Source organism: Perissodus microlepis, chromosome 3 (genome assembly GCF_051167445.1).
Source record: "Perissodus microlepis isolate ML-2025 ecotype Zambia chromosome 3, ASM5116744v1, whole genome shotgun sequence".
In the NCBI taxonomy this organism is placed as follows: domain Eukaryota; kingdom Metazoa; phylum Chordata; class Actinopteri; order Cichliformes; family Cichlidae; genus Perissodus; species Perissodus microlepis.
In genome coordinates, this window is record NC_140463.1 from 29,536,616 (window position 1) to 29,554,533 (window position 17,918).

General features: G+C 38.1%; 1 protein-coding gene across 1 annotated transcript in view; it reads left to right on the forward strand.

Annotated features, from left to right (window-relative positions):
* The first annotated feature begins 2,139 nt into the window (after positions 1-2,139).
* The window catches only part of LOC146391042 (alpha-2-macroglobulin-like), a 29,100-nt gene continuing 13,321 nt past the window's right edge, over positions 2,140-17,918 (forward strand). The window contains exons 1-15 of the mRNA XM_084923935.1: positions 2,140-2,158; positions 5,173-5,258; positions 5,418-5,598; positions 5,775-5,931; positions 7,228-7,280; positions 7,629-7,649; positions 13,142-13,307; positions 13,400-13,484; positions 13,570-13,693; positions 14,476-14,605; positions 14,717-14,826; positions 14,910-15,077; positions 15,312-15,539; positions 16,047-16,110; positions 16,258-16,403. Coding sequence (XP_084780061.1) covers positions 5,179-5,258; positions 5,418-5,598; positions 5,775-5,931; positions 7,228-7,280; positions 7,629-7,649; positions 13,142-13,307; positions 13,400-13,484; positions 13,570-13,693; positions 14,476-14,605; positions 14,717-14,826; positions 14,910-15,077; positions 15,312-15,539; positions 16,047-16,110; positions 16,258-16,403 — 1,713 coding nt within the window. The 5' untranslated portion in view covers positions 2,140-2,158; positions 5,173-5,178. The remainder of the gene's footprint in view (positions 2,159-5,172; positions 5,259-5,417; positions 5,599-5,774; positions 5,932-7,227; positions 7,281-7,628; positions 7,650-13,141; positions 13,308-13,399; positions 13,485-13,569; positions 13,694-14,475; positions 14,606-14,716; positions 14,827-14,909; positions 15,078-15,311; positions 15,540-16,046; positions 16,111-16,257; positions 16,404-17,918) is intronic.

The following is a 17,918-nucleotide window of genomic DNA, read 5'->3' on the forward strand; positions in this document are numbered from 1 at the left end:
ATACCTATAGTATTAACTGCTGATTGGTTTTGTATTCTGATTTTCCTTTAAATTGATTTCTGATATCAGGAAACAGCTATAAAGTTAACTGGTGTTTGTTTTGGAATATTGATTGTTTTAATTGATTTTGTTATCAGTTGGAATCAATTGGAGTTCATCCTGATCTTTTAATTATCAGTTAACACTCTTCACAAGTGTGAAGCAAACTGCTACTACCCTCAGGATGTTGAGATAATTTGGTACAACGAGGATCCAGTTGCTCCACATCCTAAGCCACTGAACCACAGTGTTCTGTTGAGCCACAAAAAAGTCAGGACATGACCTTCTCGCTGTCAGGTGTTTTCTACCTCCAGGAAGTGCTCAGGGACTCTGGGAAAAGGCTCACATGCAGTGCCCGTTACAAAGAGCTTCACCCTGAATGCGGAAGGTAAGTTATTAAAAAGAACTCGGGACTTGTGACTTTGCTAGAAATTACGCTGGACAGGAATGCAGATTTTGCGGCTTTAACAATCTTCTGATATTTTGATAAGCAGTCACATAGGATGCCCAAAGACGCTAGTTCTGCACTAAGATTGGCATCAAAGAGGACAGAGTAAGTAAAAGCAGAGGAAAAGTGAGCGGCGGTCAGTGAATTTATCATGTGCAACTAACACTCAGGTCCCTCGCTGTTCAACTCAGCATTACACACTGAAATATTAAACATCACTGGGAAATGATCCGATATCCCACAATGCTTGATTTCCATAATACAAACATCCAGACCATATGACAGCACCAGATTGAGTGTGTGACCTTTTTCATGACTTGGATCACTCACCCACTGAGATTAAAAGTGTCAATAAGGGCAAGAAAGTCCTTTACTACTGTTCCAGTCTCACAGCAAACATAGATGTTAAAATCACCAGGAATTAATTAATTCCAATTGTAATGAATTATTCACACATTTAATTAATTATTTAATGGTGTATTTAATTAATTCATTTTGTCACTCCTGGCCCTCCATAAGATCCCTGCTTACATTCTGTCTGTATCAAATCAAATTCTAACTCTACTGTCTGAAGGATACAGCTGATTGTGCTCTGCAGGTAACATTTTCACTCTCTTCTGTTGTCCAAGTCTTGTGCAAACTATAGCCTCGTGTCGTGGCACTCAGTGTGGCCTTCTACTACTGTTGCCCATTAGCTTCAGAGTTTGTTGTATTGTTCATTCAGAGATCCTCTTTGGGGCAACAGTTTAGCTCAATGACAAAAAGTTTCTGATTTCTTGTCATAAAATATCAGATGTTAAAAATAACAGAAATGTTTTTTTTTATTTTCCATAACTTATAAAACTTTGGACTGTACAGTGCTTAAACATGCACCCCTCCCCTCCCCCAAAATGAAAAGCAAACAAAAAACTTTTTCCCGTAAAGACAGATTATCAAGACCAAATAAGACTAAAGCAAACAGAAACACAGTGTGAGGCTGATAGGATCTGAGTGTTAGAGCTTCTTTAAAACCCATTATCAATAGTTTTAAATCTCATGTAAAGAAGAGGGCAAAAGATAACAATGCACACTCTTTTTTTCCTGAGAGATATTTTTTTTAAATTAAATTTAACCAATGAAAACATATGAACACACACTTATAACAGGCACAGTGAAAAAGCCAAGATTGCAAGGATTGTGGAAAAAAACAAAACAAAAAATCTCTCGCCAGGTACTTTGGGATACATTAAAGGGCTTTCTGAGAGCGCAAAATATGTCTTATTCGGTAAACATAAATAAAAACTAAAAACACCGACACAAAATGACTTTAGTTAGCTAATGAAATCAAAGAAATAGATCAGCTGTATGCCTAGGATTAAATACCAAAACAAAAAACTAAATTATATAATAAACAGTTGGACTGCATTTGACCTCCTTTTGACATAGTTGAACATCAGCTTTTGAAAAAGTAAAAGTTTATTTTATATGCATAGTGACAGACCCGGTAGGGCGCTATCCAACCAGTTGAAGTGTATCCAGGCCAAACAACATATTACAAAAGTCAGAATGAACAGATAGCTGCAGTTAAACATTCTTTCTGCACTGACCAAAAGTATGAAGAGAAGAGTAAATAGAAAAATGGCATGAGACACTCACAAGGCAGCCCCCTGAGCAGAGGTGGACAGTAACAAGGTACAAAAATTTGTTGCAGTACTTAAGTCAAATTTTCAGGTATCTGCACTTTACTTGAGTAGTTGTCTTTTTTTGACTGCTTTTTAATTTCACTCCCTACATTTTAAACCAGTGTATTTAATTTCTACTTACATTTTTAAAATAGACTCCTTACTTTTGGTTTAACACATTTGAGGGGAGTTATTATTTCATATCACTGTAGGCCTTCAAATACCAAACCGATTTGAGCCTAAACAGTAAGACATGAAAGGCAGTCAGCGGATGTCGCATAAAAAGAGGCAAAACTGGGTGCTGTAGTCAGGGGTTAAAGTGGGACGGTATTTTTTTTTTGTTTATTTATTTTTTTGTACAACAATGGTGTCCAAAAGTTGCAGCTGCGGCACTTCAGCATCTAGATAGCACTACTAAAGACGAGCAAACACAAAGGGAGTAACATGTGGTAAATCATTTCAAATGCAATGCTTCTATCAGCTCAACAAACATCAGCAAACACACAAACTGTTTGTGTGCAGTTTGTCACACAGTGTGTTGCTAGCTTAAGGTCCAAGGGAGGTCACAGGGAGAAAGAAGGAAGTTCAAACTTCAAATGCTGAGGGATGCCAATTACTCAAGAACTGGACCAAAAATTTGTGACAGCACATCTTATGGAGTGATGAATTCAAGCTGCAGTCATCCTGCCTGCCCTCCTGGACTCCTTTGAGCCTTGGTTTCAGTAACAGATACCAAATAAGCAACCACTTCTTCCAGCACCAGGCAGGGCATCACCCTAGGTCCGGAGCCGCATGCGGCTCTTTAGTCCTTATAGTGCGGCTCGGCGTGGTTTGGGAAAATAAATTAGAAGTATTTAGCTAAAGTGTAATTTATTTATGTTAGTTCTTTTTTAACTTGTAGGTCTAAATTGGAAGATTATTGTGATATTGAAATATAAAAATAAAATTATATTTTATTATTTTTTCATCGCTCAAAATAAGCGTCATACCCGCCGAAAAACGCCGTGCATTTATCGAGACTTTCAACCCCAGGTAGGCCAATTATGGATCTTCGGATCCACATTATGTCAGCAGCTGTTCTCCACCGTGAACTATGTTAAAAACAAACACCGCTCACGCCTCACAGATGACAGCTTAGTCCCGCGTAAAGATGAAAGTGACTTTGTGCAGCCCCGATTTGCAGACGCTGTGCGCAGAGGTTCAGGAGCAGAAGTCCCATTGTAAACATATCACGGCAGACCCGACAATGTTTCCATGAACACGCTTTTCAGCATCTCTTTATTGACCACTTTTCACACACGGTTGCTGTACGCATACAGCCGGCTGTAGCTTTTCAGCTCACAGCCCGACACATACCAACACAACAGCATAGATAGCACAGACGTTAAGGCGGCGAGGCGTGATTGCGGGTGCCGCTCAGGTACGTCCGCCTCCCCTGCAGCGGCTCTGCAGACCACGCCCCGCCACACACATTAACCAGGTAAAATACTCATTTAGGCAGAATTTTGCAAATATCTATTGTCCTTTTTTTTCCTTTTTTTCCTTTTTTTTTTTTTTTTTTTAGCAACATAGTACTTTTTTTCCAATTACTTTTTAAAAGCCAGGTCAAGGCTTCAAAAGCCCAAAGGCGATTGTCACGAAATTAATGTATTGAAAGTGCTTATTTAGTACTTTTTGTTAAGGGTGGCGGCTCACAACAGTTTTTGTTTGCTACATGGATCATTTTAGTTCAGCTGGGTGTCTTTCCTTTTGTTATATTTCGTTAAAAATGTGTTAATTACATAAATAGAGGCCAGAGAGGCCGATGGCGCGATATGGCAGCCTCGCTTCTGTCAGTCTGCCCCAGGGCAGCTGTGGCTACAACTGTAGCTTGCCTCCACCAGTGTGTGAATGTGAGAGTGAATGAATAGTGGAATTGTAAAGCGCTTTGGGTGCCTAGAAAAGCGCTATATAAATGCAATCAATTATCATTATTATTATTAAATAAAATGTAATTTTCTCTGTAGCACTTCATGGATTTCATAAGCAACACACCTTAGTTGTTCACACAAAGCATAAAGGTAAAAAAAAACAATATATACAGTGTTATCTTCATTTTAGATGTCAAAAAGTATTTGTGGCTCCCAGTGTTTTCTTTTGCATCGAAACCGGGTCCAAATGGCTCTTTGGGTGTTAAAGGTTGCAGACCCCTGCCCTAGGTGAATATGAGCAAGCCCTGAAATTCTTAGGAGAACAGCATGGATGCCCTGTATTAATGCCTGTTTCTGTGCAAATCTTGCCGCGAAACCTGAACCCGTGAGGTCTATTCACATGTGTGCATGCCACTACTGGAAGTCAAAAGCCAAAAATGCCTGCTCTGTTGACTGCTTCTGTTCCCCCTTGCCTAAATCTGTAAATAAACTTGTGGAACTTTTACTGTACTTTGTGCTCGGGTGACCTTTCTACCAATTTATGACACATTCTTCATAATTCACAACACAGTGATCATGCTGTGTTTCATACTCAGTCAGCATCTTTATGGTGTTACTCTGTATCACGTCTGTGATATGTATGTTATGTATGTTATCTGTTATTTCAGAATGCCATTACAGATCAGTAGTTGTTACAACACTTCACTCACTGCAACCACATTTCCTTCCTGGATTTTGGTAAAATATTAGGAAAACATCAATACTTACAGAAAATAACTCTTCTCTCTCTCCAGTGTTAGCATAAATAGAATGGAATAAACATTTGAAAACTAAAAACTTTTAAAAAAAACTACTACTTGCTTTAATTTTGAAGACAGCACCTGGTGCTAAACAAGTCTTTGGATAAAAAAAAACTACATCTTAAGTATCTTAAAATTGTTTGAATTTTTTGACCTGTAGAATTTTTGCAACACCAACTTTTTGTGCTTTTAAGATATCTGGAGCCCAAACAGAAGGGGCTGGTCATGGGTGTTGGTATCTGTGCTAAGTGGGAGGGGCATGGTGGTTGAGGGGGTGTCTATTTAACAGACGCTGACTCTGAAAATCTTTGCAGTGAGTCATGGGCTGTTCAAGAATTCTGACATGGACACTGAGTGTCCTCCTGAGCTGGATGTGTGTGGATCAAGCGGTGGCTGAACCGTAAGTTTAAGTGTTCTTTATAAAGGAAAATAGAATTTGTTTGCTTTGTGACTTTGTGTGTAACAAAGTCACAAAGTTGTAGCTGAAGTTGGCACGAGTACTGGTTTGGGGTTTCCTTCTTTGTCAGTGCTTTATGCGTTCATCTGTCTGTGTCTGCAGGCAGTACCTGGTGGCCATTCCTGCAGTTATAGAAGCTGGAGCTGAGACCAAATTCTGTGCAAGTCTTCTGCAGCCCAGTGAGACGGTGGTCATGACTGTCACTTTGATGTCCAGAGAGGAGAATACAACCCTGCTCACACATACATCCAATGAAGAGTTTCATACTTGTACTCAGTTTAAGGTGAGCTCCCCAAGATGGGTTTTGATTCACTTGGTAATTTCTAATATATAAAAAAAAGACTGCAGGTGAATACAGTCAAGTATTTTAAACATAACACACAATTATTTATTTATTCTTATAAATAAATAAGAATAAATAAATAATGCGTCTCATTCTCTAAAACACTTCTCTTAAAGGCTCCTTTAGTGGAAGGAGAAAAGATTCTGGATTTTGAGGTGGAGGTAAGAGGAGACACATTTCACTCAAAGGAAGTGAGAAAAGTCATGATCAAAGCCTACAAGGCCAGGACATTCATCCAGACAGATAAACCCCTCTACCTCCCTGGACAAACAGGTAAGAGTGCGCTGATGACCCATCAGAGCTAGATGGACTTATTCTGATACAGATTCAGTCTCTTATTGCTGCCCCCAGCTGCTGGGAGTCCCCCCCTCCTTTTCCTGGGTGTATTTAACTTCCACCATGAACACATCCCTTTCCCTCAAAAACAAAAACTTTTATTTCTATAATTTCCAGATATTTTGATAGCATGTCAAGCTGAACTATGATAATTACAAACTATTGTGCAAGTTTTAAAAATGTGAATTGAAGTTAGTCTGGCCATGTTTGTACAAATCACCAAAACTATTTCCAGCAAACATTTATTAATTCATTCATGTTTTCTTTTCAGAATAATCTAAACATTAAATAGGTAAATAAAAATATGTAAAAATACAGCAGTGCTGCACAATCCAAGCACTCTCTGTGTCACCTACACTTTTGAAACACATTATTGTCTTTGAAACACTTAGATTTTAATTTTTAAACTGTTCTGCTTTTTTAAAACACCTTCTGCCTTCAGTCTGAACAAGTATATGCTACAAACTGTTTTTCTAAATTGTTCAGCATTATGACTCTATGATAAATGCAGAAGCCTTGACAAAATTCATGGATGCTGCTTCACAATGCAGATTTTTATTAACTATAAATTATTTTAAAAAATACCTATTAAATGTATTTAACAGTTTATAAAGTGACTGACTTAAAGCACTACAGACAAAACATAACTGTTGTAGCTGCAGTTTGGCTTTTTGTTATTTCTGTAAAGATACCACTTGTTCACAAACATATCCTAATATGAGTTTGCATCCTCTTATTGTAGCTGTCAGGAAAGTCTGGTACAGTATGAAGGTGCAAATACATCATTAACATTAACATGGGCCTTTTTCTGAGGTTACAACTTAATATTCTGATTTGTCCCATAAAGTTCTTTAAACTCTGACACCGTTTAAGCCAGCTATCATTTCTTTACATTTTGCTTCAGAGAAGTCAGATTCTCATCTGCTGTATTTTTTTTAAAGTGCTCTCCAGGCTTCATGAAAGTCTTTCGCTCTTACCTGATATCACAGCAAAGACACACCAGTCCACCATGTCCACTTCACGCTTTGCCTCTGCAAGGGACACGAGGATGAGCAATATAAAATATATACACATTTAATTTACTTTAAGCTTGTTACGAATAGAAGCAAAGAGAAAATTATGTTAGTACTGCTGCTTATTTGGCAGTAATGATGTTGGAGAATGTTTCAGTTTCATTTCTTGGTCAGGATTTATTACTCATTAAGGTGTAAAATCTTTGAACTTCTTCCACAGTTCATTTCAGAGTTGTTGCGCTGGACCCCAAGTTGAGACCTGTCAGTCAACTGGTGAGTGTTTCTGTCTCTCCTTTCCTCCTTGACTTTTATCACTCTGAGTTTATCAGTCAACTTGCACTAACAAATCGATAGTACAATGTATTGTCTGTGTTTAGTAATTTGTTTTTTACTTATTCTGTAAAAACTCAAACAAGCAAACACTTGGAGTATACAAAATAACATAAAAAAAAATCACATACTGTTGAAAGTCATTTTATGTTCAATTGTGTTACGTGTTTAATATTTTTGAATTTCTACCAAGCCTGCAGTTGGATAGAGACATTGGTAGGACACTGTATGAGAAAATCATTTCCTCTAACAATTTTCTCACTTTTGTTCGTTTTGATTTTTTGCCTTTAGTGCAACATCATTGAACTCGAGGTAAGAAAATATCCACACATCATTTTATTTTCTTTTTTACATTCAGCATGTAAATCTAATAGATTTGTTAATAATAATAATGGATTGGATTTATATAGCGCTTTTCAAGGCACCCAAAGCGCTTTACAATGCCACTATTCATTCACTCTCGCATTCACACACTGGTGCAGGCAAGCTACGGTTAAGGGTCTAAACGTTCCTTAAAGCCAACAGCACAACAAAGTGCAGCAATTTTGTTGATATATAAACAGTATATATTGTGTCAGGTTATTTCTTACACCTTTACATTAAACACACAGCACTGATAATTAAACTATTTTGTATAATTACAATACAAACAAGTAGAGGAACAGCTAACAGGGAGCCTAACCTTCACCATAACATATCAAAGCTGGATAGAGAAGAACATGGTGCTTTAGCAGAAAACTAAAAGTATAGCTTCAAACATTAGTCCACTGAGGGCACTCATTGGCTATAGTCATTCCAATTTCAGTGCGTGACATGAAGGTGGGAAAGATGGGAACTAAATGGAAGAAATAGAAAATACCGAAAGATCAGGAGGTTTAGGAAGCTATATAACATTATATTATAAGTAGAATGTAAGAATAGCTCAAGTATTGAATCCGTTTTTCAAAAGGCTGAAAATCATAGACAGCATAAAAGATGTCTGTAGCTGCTGTGATGTTGTCTCTAAATTTGTGAAATCCCATTATGAAGCCTTGAGGTGAGCAAAAATCTGCATCTGCACAGGATCATTATCACTGTATAATCTGTCATGATCCTGGGTTTTTTTTGCCCAGCATTTACCATTTTCCTTGTGTTAGTTGTGGAGTTTCTGTCTGTTTATATTTATATTCATAAGTCGCTTTAGTTTTCTTATCTTTAGGGTTCTCTTGGTCTTGTCTCTGTTTCCTCCCCAGCATCTCCTTTGTTATTGTGCCTCCCCGTGCAGTCTTTCATGTCTGGTTAGGTGTGCTAAGTTCTGTCTCTCGCTCTCAATTTCCCAGTCGTGTCTCGGTCTCCATGTTTTTGCCTGTTCCCCAGCCATGTCTCCGTGTCTCTCTCACTCCACCTGTTGCCTGTGTTTCAGTGAGGACAGATTATTAGCAAGAATGAACATGATTTATTGCTGAATAAATCGGAGCTTAGACGCTGGTGGTGGAGATGAAGGTGTCTTGGATGGAGCTTGAGTGATGAGAGGTGGGGATGGGGATGAGTTGGATTGCACAACAGCATCTGCAAAGGAGAAAAACAGATGCACAGTGAGATTTAAAGTATGCGCTATGAATGCTGATTGGCCTGGAAAAGGCTGGAGAAGGTGATTGGACTAGACCAGTGATGACACAAACAGCTTGGAAACGTGGGAAAGTGGAAGAATAAAACTTAAGATTCCCAGCACCTGGAAGCAGATGGATGTGAGGCCATCCATCTTCCATGATGAACTTGCGCATAAGCTTCATTTACTCAGTCTGCATCTTAGTGTGTGTTTCTTGTACTTCCTGTTTTACTTTGATAGTCTCCTGTCTCAGCATGTTCACTTTTGCCTCCCATCTTTTTTGTTAGATTACGTTTAGCTGTGTTCCCACCTTTGTTTGCCCTTCGTTTGTGTGTATTTATGTCTGCATCTCCCCTCTGTTTCTTGTCACGATCTTGCTCATTCCCTGGCTGTGTGCTCTGTCTGTTTGTTTGGTTGTAGTTCATTCCTGTTTTTGTTTTGTATTGCTTAAGTCCAGCAATAAACTCATAAATTTTTGAGTTTAGTTTTTGTCTGAGAGTTTGTGTTTTGGGTCCTCCATCCTGCCTGTTTCACAACACCATATGATATAACCTCTTAAGCCCCAATGCCAAACCGATCTCCTGTCTTTTGCCCCCTTATCTGGGGCGTATGGGCTTAAGAGGATAACCACTTTGCCAAGTTCCAGAAGAAGACCCAAACTGTCACACTTAAATGAAAATTTTTTTTTTTAGGATTTCCAGGAAACGTTTGATGCACAGATGACACACAGATTGAGCTGTTTGGTCACAATGACAAGAAGTATGTTTGGAGGAGTTAAGCTTTCAAACCGAAGAACACTGTACGAGCTGTCAAGTAGCAGTGATAGCATCACCAGTTTTTCTTCTCCTGGTACTGGTACATTGCACAAACCAGATGAAATAATGAAGGAGGTTTATTGTATCTCCAAATTCTTCAACTTCACCTTTAGTGAATAGCTAGACAGCTGAAACTTGGACACAATTGACTGCTCCAACAAGACAATGATCCCAAACACAAACTAAAACTGAATGGATAAGGCAGGCTTACATTACTTTCTGAAAGCCTTGTTCTTAATTCTATTAAAAATGTCTTACTTCAACCTTAATTCTACCAATTCTGCTAAGAAGAATGGTCAAATAAATGACCTGAAATCCTGCCTCTCTTCTCTACTCCCACTCATCTCTGCTATCATTCAACTTTAACAACCTCTTTCTAATCTAACCTCCATTTCTAAAATACTTGAAAAAACGGTGCAGCTCAACTTCTTTCACACCTGGTTAATAATAATATCTACAAGAGATTTCAATCTGGTTTGCACTCATGTCACAGTATAGAAACTTGTAGCACGTATGTGGGTTTATATACAGTACCAATGGATAATAACCAAGGTGATGAGTAATTTGGGCTGGTATCAGAAGAATAGGAAGGACTCTTGGAGCTCTGGTACATGAATGACAGAGAAACAAAACACAGTTGTGTGGCTTTAAAGTAACTTTAGTAATTTAAGCCATTTTAAGATTTTTTTCAAGAGATTTTTGTAACCAACACAGAATGACAACATATGCATAAAAATTTCCCCCCAAAGTAGCAAAAAAATAGAATAAAATAAAATTGTGCAGAAGTAAAGAATTAGTCTTTAAAGTCCAAATGGTACCGGTGGGGCCCATGACAAATGGGTGCATTGCAACAGAGTCCGTCCAATGAGAAGTGCGTGATTGTCTGTCCTACTGCACTACTTGTACAGCAGATAATTGTAGTCCATCAATGTGCAAATGAGTGTGCGTGTAAATGTATATTGTCCCCTAGGATCTGGGATTGGCTCGCCATCCAGTGAAAACTGGAACACCCTGGGATCTGTAATTGCTGAACTGGTCCTTGGATTCGTCCCATATAAAAACCTGACCTATAAACAATGGTCAAATATATGTCACAACCAATTTAAGAATAACTCTCACAAATTACAGTACTGTCACGCTGCAGTAACTACTGTTCAGATCAGCTATCATCAATTCAATCATTATCAGTTCAGTCATGTTGTACAACATTAAAATATCAAGGTTCAAAGTTCACAGTATCAATTTTCAAAATTCACAGTTGTAACCTTCACTAAGATTCAAGATTTTCCACAAGGCTTCAAATATTCAGGAACTATAGTTGCCACTTTTATGGTAAACATTCATCACATCCATCAGAAATAAACTCACTGTATATATAATCACAAATAAATAAGTATATTACTCCCTTGAGAAATGGAGCAATATGTAAATGCTTATCAGATCTGAACAAAATACAAATAATCAATTTCAATAACATGTAAACACAAGAACTCAGTCTATAAATAGGAGTATTAAAATAGATGTGCTTAATCCACATTGTACCATAGGCCTTCTAGTACACGTGGAAATACACAAAAAATTACCTCAAAGTATTCAATACTGAGTGTAGTAAAATAACTTGTTTTTCCTTTTTGTTTAGGATGATTTCAGGAACTGGATTACAAACTCCTTTACTTAAAGTTACTAATAATCTTGTAATCGGAGCTGACTCTGGTCTTCTCAACATTCTCATCCTTTTGGATCTGAGCTCAGCCTTCGACACAAACTCTCACTCCGTCCTTCTGAGCAGACTTTCCTCTCTTGGCATCTCTGACACACCCCTAGCCTGATTTCAGTCATATCTCCTTGACCGCTCCCAGTTTATTCAAATTAAATCATTCCATTCTCATCTATTGCCAGTCACATCTGGTGTACCCCAAGGGTTAGTCTTAGGCCCTCTTGTCTTCATAATATACATCCTCCCTCTTGGTACCATTTTCTGTGAATTTGATCTTCACTTTCACTGTTTTGCTGATGACGCCCAGTTATATCTCTCCTGCAGACCTGGTTCTTCCCTCCCAGCTTCTTCCCTTACAGAATGCATATCTGAATTGAAATCCTGATTCAGCTCTAATTTTCTTAAGCTTAATGAGGATAAAACTGAAATCCTTCTTATTGGCACTAAATCCAACCTTTTGAAGGCAAATCATTTCTCACTCACTACTGATGACTCCAGAGGTTTTCCCCTTCACCTCATGTTAAGAGCCTTGGTGTCATCCTGTCCTATAAATCTCACATCAATAATCTCAATCGTTCTGCCTATTTCCATCTAAACAACATCAACAGATTACGTCCTTCTCTCTCCCACCAGTCTTTGTCCATTCTTGTCCATGGTCTCGTTACCTCCCGGCTTTGCTACTGTAATACTCTCTTACATGGTCTCCTCCAAAAGTCCCTCCACAAGCTTTAACTGGTTCAAAACTCCACTGTCCGCATTATTACCAGAACCTCCTCGTACCAGCACATCACCCCTGTTCTTCAGGAACTTCACTGGCTCCCTGTGAAATTCTGGATAGTGTACAAACTTCTTCTGCTCACCCTCATAACCTTGCTCCTGCTTACCTTTCTGATCTGTTAAGCACTACCTCTTCTGCCTGCTCACTTCGATCCTCTTCTTCTATCCAGCTTGCTGTGCCTTCTTTCCGCCTCAACAACATGGGAAGCAGAGTTTCCAGCTGCTCTGCTCCCAGACTGTGGAACTCTCTACTCCCAGATATAAGAAACATTGGTTTAAATCTCAACTCAAAACCCATCTGTTCAAATCTGTATATTCACTGTGAATTAATTGTTTGCTAATTTTATATTGTGCTTTTGTTTTTATTGTTCTTCATTTGATCATTGTTCTGTTATTTGTTTTATTCTTGTTTATTTGTTGTTTGTTAAGTGTCCTTGGGTGTCTTGAAAGGCGCTTTATGAATAAAATGTATTATTATTAAATATCCACTTGGAATTATGCCAGAAGATTCTTGATGGCTACCGATCAGAGAAAATACAAAATAATTTATTTTTTCTGTATAGTCATTTCAACCTGGAAAAATAACAGTCTACAGAAATAATAATAATAATAAAAAAAACAAAAGTCACTATGACATTTTTCCCTATGATAAGTTTATGTAACATTTTGATCACAACTTCATATTGCCTATACTGGAAACCAGATGAGATGCAGTAATCCAGTTCTCTCTTATACCAGGTTATTAGACTTTCATTTGTTTGTTTTTTACTCAATAAGCAGAAATACATACACCACTATATATTCACCAGACAACATTTGGGGTTCACCAACATATTCTTTAATATGCAAACAAGTGCAAACAATTGAAAAGGTTAAGTTGTACACGTACTTCTCTTGTATTTAACAGAATCCCAATAGAAACAGGATTGGACAGTGGTTAAATGAAACATCCAATAATAAAATATTGCAGCTTTCATATTCCTTGAACTCTGAGGCCCATGAAGGAACGTACAAAATAATAGTGTCTGTGGGTGAAGATAAATTTGTTCACAAATTCAAGGTGGAAAAGTATGGTAAGTCAGTGTCTTTAAAAAGATCTTTTGACATTCTGTTTTTAAAGATTCTTAATACAATGCAGATGCTAACTTTGATATTTTGTCCCCAGTTTTACCCAAATTTGACGTAACAGTAAATGTATCTGAAGAAGTGAGTATTGGCCAGGAAGAAGTTGATATTAAATTATGTGCAAAGTAAGTAGGAGTCCTTTCTTGACAAATTGCAATTTAGATCCTCACAAATTGGAGTTTTGTTTTGTTTTTGTTTTTATTTTAATAGGTACACATTTGGACAGCCTGTTCCAGGAAGTATTACAGTTACGATGTGCCGACTTCTTGAACGCTCTATTTCCTCTGCTAAGAAACACAAGACAGAGGCTCCCTGCCACACAGAGACAAAACGGGTACAGTTGTTCCAGTCTCAAATTTCTCCTGAAACAATGTGCAGATAAAAGCAGACCACATGCCCATGCAGAAGGTTTCTGTATGTCAGGAATTAATGCAGTACTTTATCATTATCTTATCTATCTCCAAATTTCGAGAATATAATGAGTAAAATTTCAAGTTGAACTTGAATTTCAATTAAATAATTTTTAGTGTCCTTAAAGCATTTATTTTTAATTCTGTATTATAAAATACCCGGTTACAGATTCAGTAATATTCACTGTTGTGCCCTCATTATTTATGAATGCTGAATTATAGCTATCACTTTGACTCCATTTTTTTTCTGCTGTTATGAATATGTTCTGTGGCTGATGCTTGTGTCAGTGTGTCAGCTCTTAACAGGCTAACTGATTAAATAATGAGTTTAAGTCATTTATTCCATTAGTAACACTGGTAGAGCTACAACTGGCATCCACATATGTGGACATCACATTTTGAGTTGTCTAGACCACAATACTAAATTTTGCTCTACACGAGCCTGATTTTCACTTACAACAACATTATACTGATACTGTTCTATTGAAATTAAAACGAATATCCTTATATGTGGATATCAGGCCCTTGTAGAGCAAAATCAGTATAAAGATAATTCTTTGTTTTTACATTCATCAGGTCCCAATCAGCCCAAATAGCAAAGACAAATTAAAAATGCATGCCATGAAAGACTTCGGGTCTTAGGAGATAAAAGTATGATGTAAGCCTTTTTAAAATTATTTATATTTTATTGTTTTGGAATTTCTAGGCTGATGGGACAGGCTGTGCAGCTGTTACATTCAAGATGTCAACCTTCACCAAAATTAACAAAAAATTCCTTAAAGATCAGCTGAATGTCATTGCCAAAATGGAAGAGGAGGGAACAGGAAAGTCTTGCAGTTGTTATTTTTCATTTTATTTTAATTGTTACATTTTTTAAATTATAGGTTATTGTGCATTTGCGGAAATATGGCATGTGCATTGTTTTAACATTGAGGTTTCGTATTCAGGCATTTCACACAAACAAGAAATGAAAATAAGAATTTCTTTTGTCCTTGGAAAAGCGTCTTTTGTTGATGTTCCCAAGATTTGGGAACCAGGATCAAATGTGGAGGGAAAAGTAAGTTCAAATTTGTGCTATGTAATTTAGAATGTAGTGTAAATAATGTGGGTTGTAGTAATGAAACATTGTGGTTTGAACAGGTTAAAGCAGTTTACTACAATGATACACCCATTTCCAAAGCACCTGTGTACCTGTTTGTGGGAGAATGTTGGTCGGAACGCTTACTAAAAAATCTAACAACTGACAGCAACGGTGTCGCTGAGTTTTCATTCAGCACAGATAACTTTCATGAGGATATTAAACTCCGTGTAAGTAGATAATTACACTGAAACAGTAGTTTTTAAGTCAGCATTGGTAAGTTACATGACAATGTTTTCATTGACTTAATATGATTTCTGATGTCGCTTGTCCAAGGTGCTACAATAGTAATTAGTGACTATTGTGAAACTGTTAAGATTATTTTACATTAGCTTGCTTCTAAAACCCATTTTCCAGTGTTTTCTTCTTCATCAAATTATGTATGTTTCTTTTCTACAATTCAGGCAGCCCTGACACCAACCCTATACTTCCAAAGCCATAGAACTCCTTTTTATGATTTAGGATTTCACACAGTGTATACATCCCAACCTCCTTCTCAAGATGAAAAAACATTCAGCTCGCTGAAGCTGAAGATGAAGGATAAACCCCTTTCCTGCGATGCAGAAGAGGATATATCTATTCAGTACACTATAGTGAGGGAAACCGCAGTTTACATGGAATTGGTATATCTGGTGAGTTATTGCTTGTCACAAGTTCATCCACAGTAAAAAAACAAAAAACAAAAAACAAAAAAAAACAAAAAAACATTTGAAAATCTACCAGTTTATTGAATGAAACAGAAAGAGTTTATTAATATATTCACCTCAGAGAAAGTGGTTTGTAAATGCTGAAGAAAAAACAACACATCATCTGCATAAAGACTAATTTTATGTTCTACATTCTTGCATTTTATTCCCTTAATTGCTATAGCCTGATTGCTGCTGCTAGTTTGATAAAAATTGCAAACAATGAAGGGGAGAGGGGGCATCTGAGCCTTTTGCCCCACTGGAGACAGAAGCTGGAGGATGTTTGGTCATTTGTCCAAAGTCCAGTCAATTTTCAAAATAAAAGACCACAAGCAGACTGCACTGTCTGTTTCTGAAACATTCCCGGCAGGACTTAAAGCTGTGAGAGACGCAAAATGCACAACGTCACAGCTGGATTACACATTTTGTGTCATTTTCTTCTATATTCTTCAGGTGTTGTCCAGAGGAGCCATTGTCATGCAAGGATTTAAACAGATTAAATTTAAAGATCAGTCAGGTATGTAAAGACTGGCTCAAATCATGAGTTCATGAAATTCTTTTGTAATATCAGGTATTAAATCCAGTTACACTTTTAAAAAAAGTTTGGTGATTATTAAAATAAAATTGATATTATAGGTATTTTTGGTATGCTTGTTTGTTTCAGTGAATGAGGGTGAAGTGTCCTTTAAATTGAGAATTTCTACTGACATGGCACCAGTCGTCCAGATTGTAGCATATGCTGTACTTTCCAGTACGAATGTGATTGCCCACAGCGCTGACTTCTCTACTGAGAAATGCTTCAGTCACAAGGTATGTGTTGGTGTAAACCAGGGGTAGGCAACTCCAGGCCTCGAGTGCCGGTGTCCTGGAGGTTTTAGATGTGTCCATGATCCATCACAGCTGATTTAAAGGGCTAAATGACTCCTCAGCATTTCTTGAAGTTCTCCAGAGGCCTGGTAATGAACTAATCATTTGATTCAGGTGTGTTAACCCAGGGTGCGATCTAAAACCTGCAGGACACCGGCACTCGAGGCCTGGAGTTGCCTACCCCTGGTGTAAACTGTGTGCAGCTGTACTAGATATATTGATTAGTGTAAGTTAGGTTTAATTATATGAAACCATGACATACAAAAAAACCCTCAAAAAACTTCAATCGAAGTGGAACAGACTCCCTCCCAACAAGGAAGCCACAGCTTTAGCAAACATCGAGTGGGCAGTGTGTCACAAGCGCCTGGAGATCAGTACATGGACGAGGACCCAAGAGCAGATTCAAGCACAGGAAACAGTGATAAGGTTTTCACAAGTTCTAAACACAAGAATAAATACCAAAGGAGGGATACTTGGCAGGGCGTCAAATATGGCAAAACTGTGAACAGAGGGCTGGAGTTCCCCAGCCTGACTTGGGACACGTGGAATATGGGATTTATGCGCATGAATGCAGGGAGCCTTAACTTTATTGCTGTTCGGCTGATGATGGCCTTGATTTCAATGCTGCGTGGGGCCTGCTTGCGGGAGGTATTTGCCATAGCTTTTGCCCCGGAGTATACCTGGGAGCCGGAGTTCTCAATCGATCTCCATTGTGGCGTGGTCAATTGAAAACCTTGAGCAGCACTTCCTGAGTCCAAGTCGAGATGTCATGGCAATGTAGATATTGGACTCATGGAATGGCGAGCTCCACCTCCGGCTGCAAAAAGAGGTTCATCAAGCAGAGCACAGTGGATAGTTTCCTCCACGTCCCAGGAAATTAAACCGCTCCTGTATTGGAGGCATAAACCTCCAACTGTAATTCCAGATGAAGCAGCAGTAAAAATTGACGAATCTGAGAACGTTTTTTTTGAGATGTGGGAGTGAGACATTCCCTAACAGCTTGGACTTTTGCTGGGTCGGTCTTCACCTGCCCTCCTGCCAGGATGTAACCAAGAAAAGTGACTGAAGATGAATGAAACTCACCTTTCTCCGCTTTGACGTATAACCAGTTTCGAGAAGGTGCTTCAGCACAGATTTGATCTGGACCAGATGTTCCTCCAGAGTCTTGGAAAAGGTTAGGATGTCGTCTAAATACACAAACACAAAAACGTTCAAGAAGTTTCTCAGGACCTCATTAACTAATGTTTGGTAAACTGTGGGAATTTTAGTGAGACCAAACGGCATGACCAGATACTTTGAGTGACCAAAGGGGGACCAGATGATAGTCATTGTGTAGATTTAACTTAGAAAAAGTGGTGGCACCATGAACAGGTTCAAAAGCTGAATTGATGAGCGGGAGAAGATATTTGCTTTTGATCGCAATCTCATTTAAACTTCTGTAGTCAATACAAGGACGAA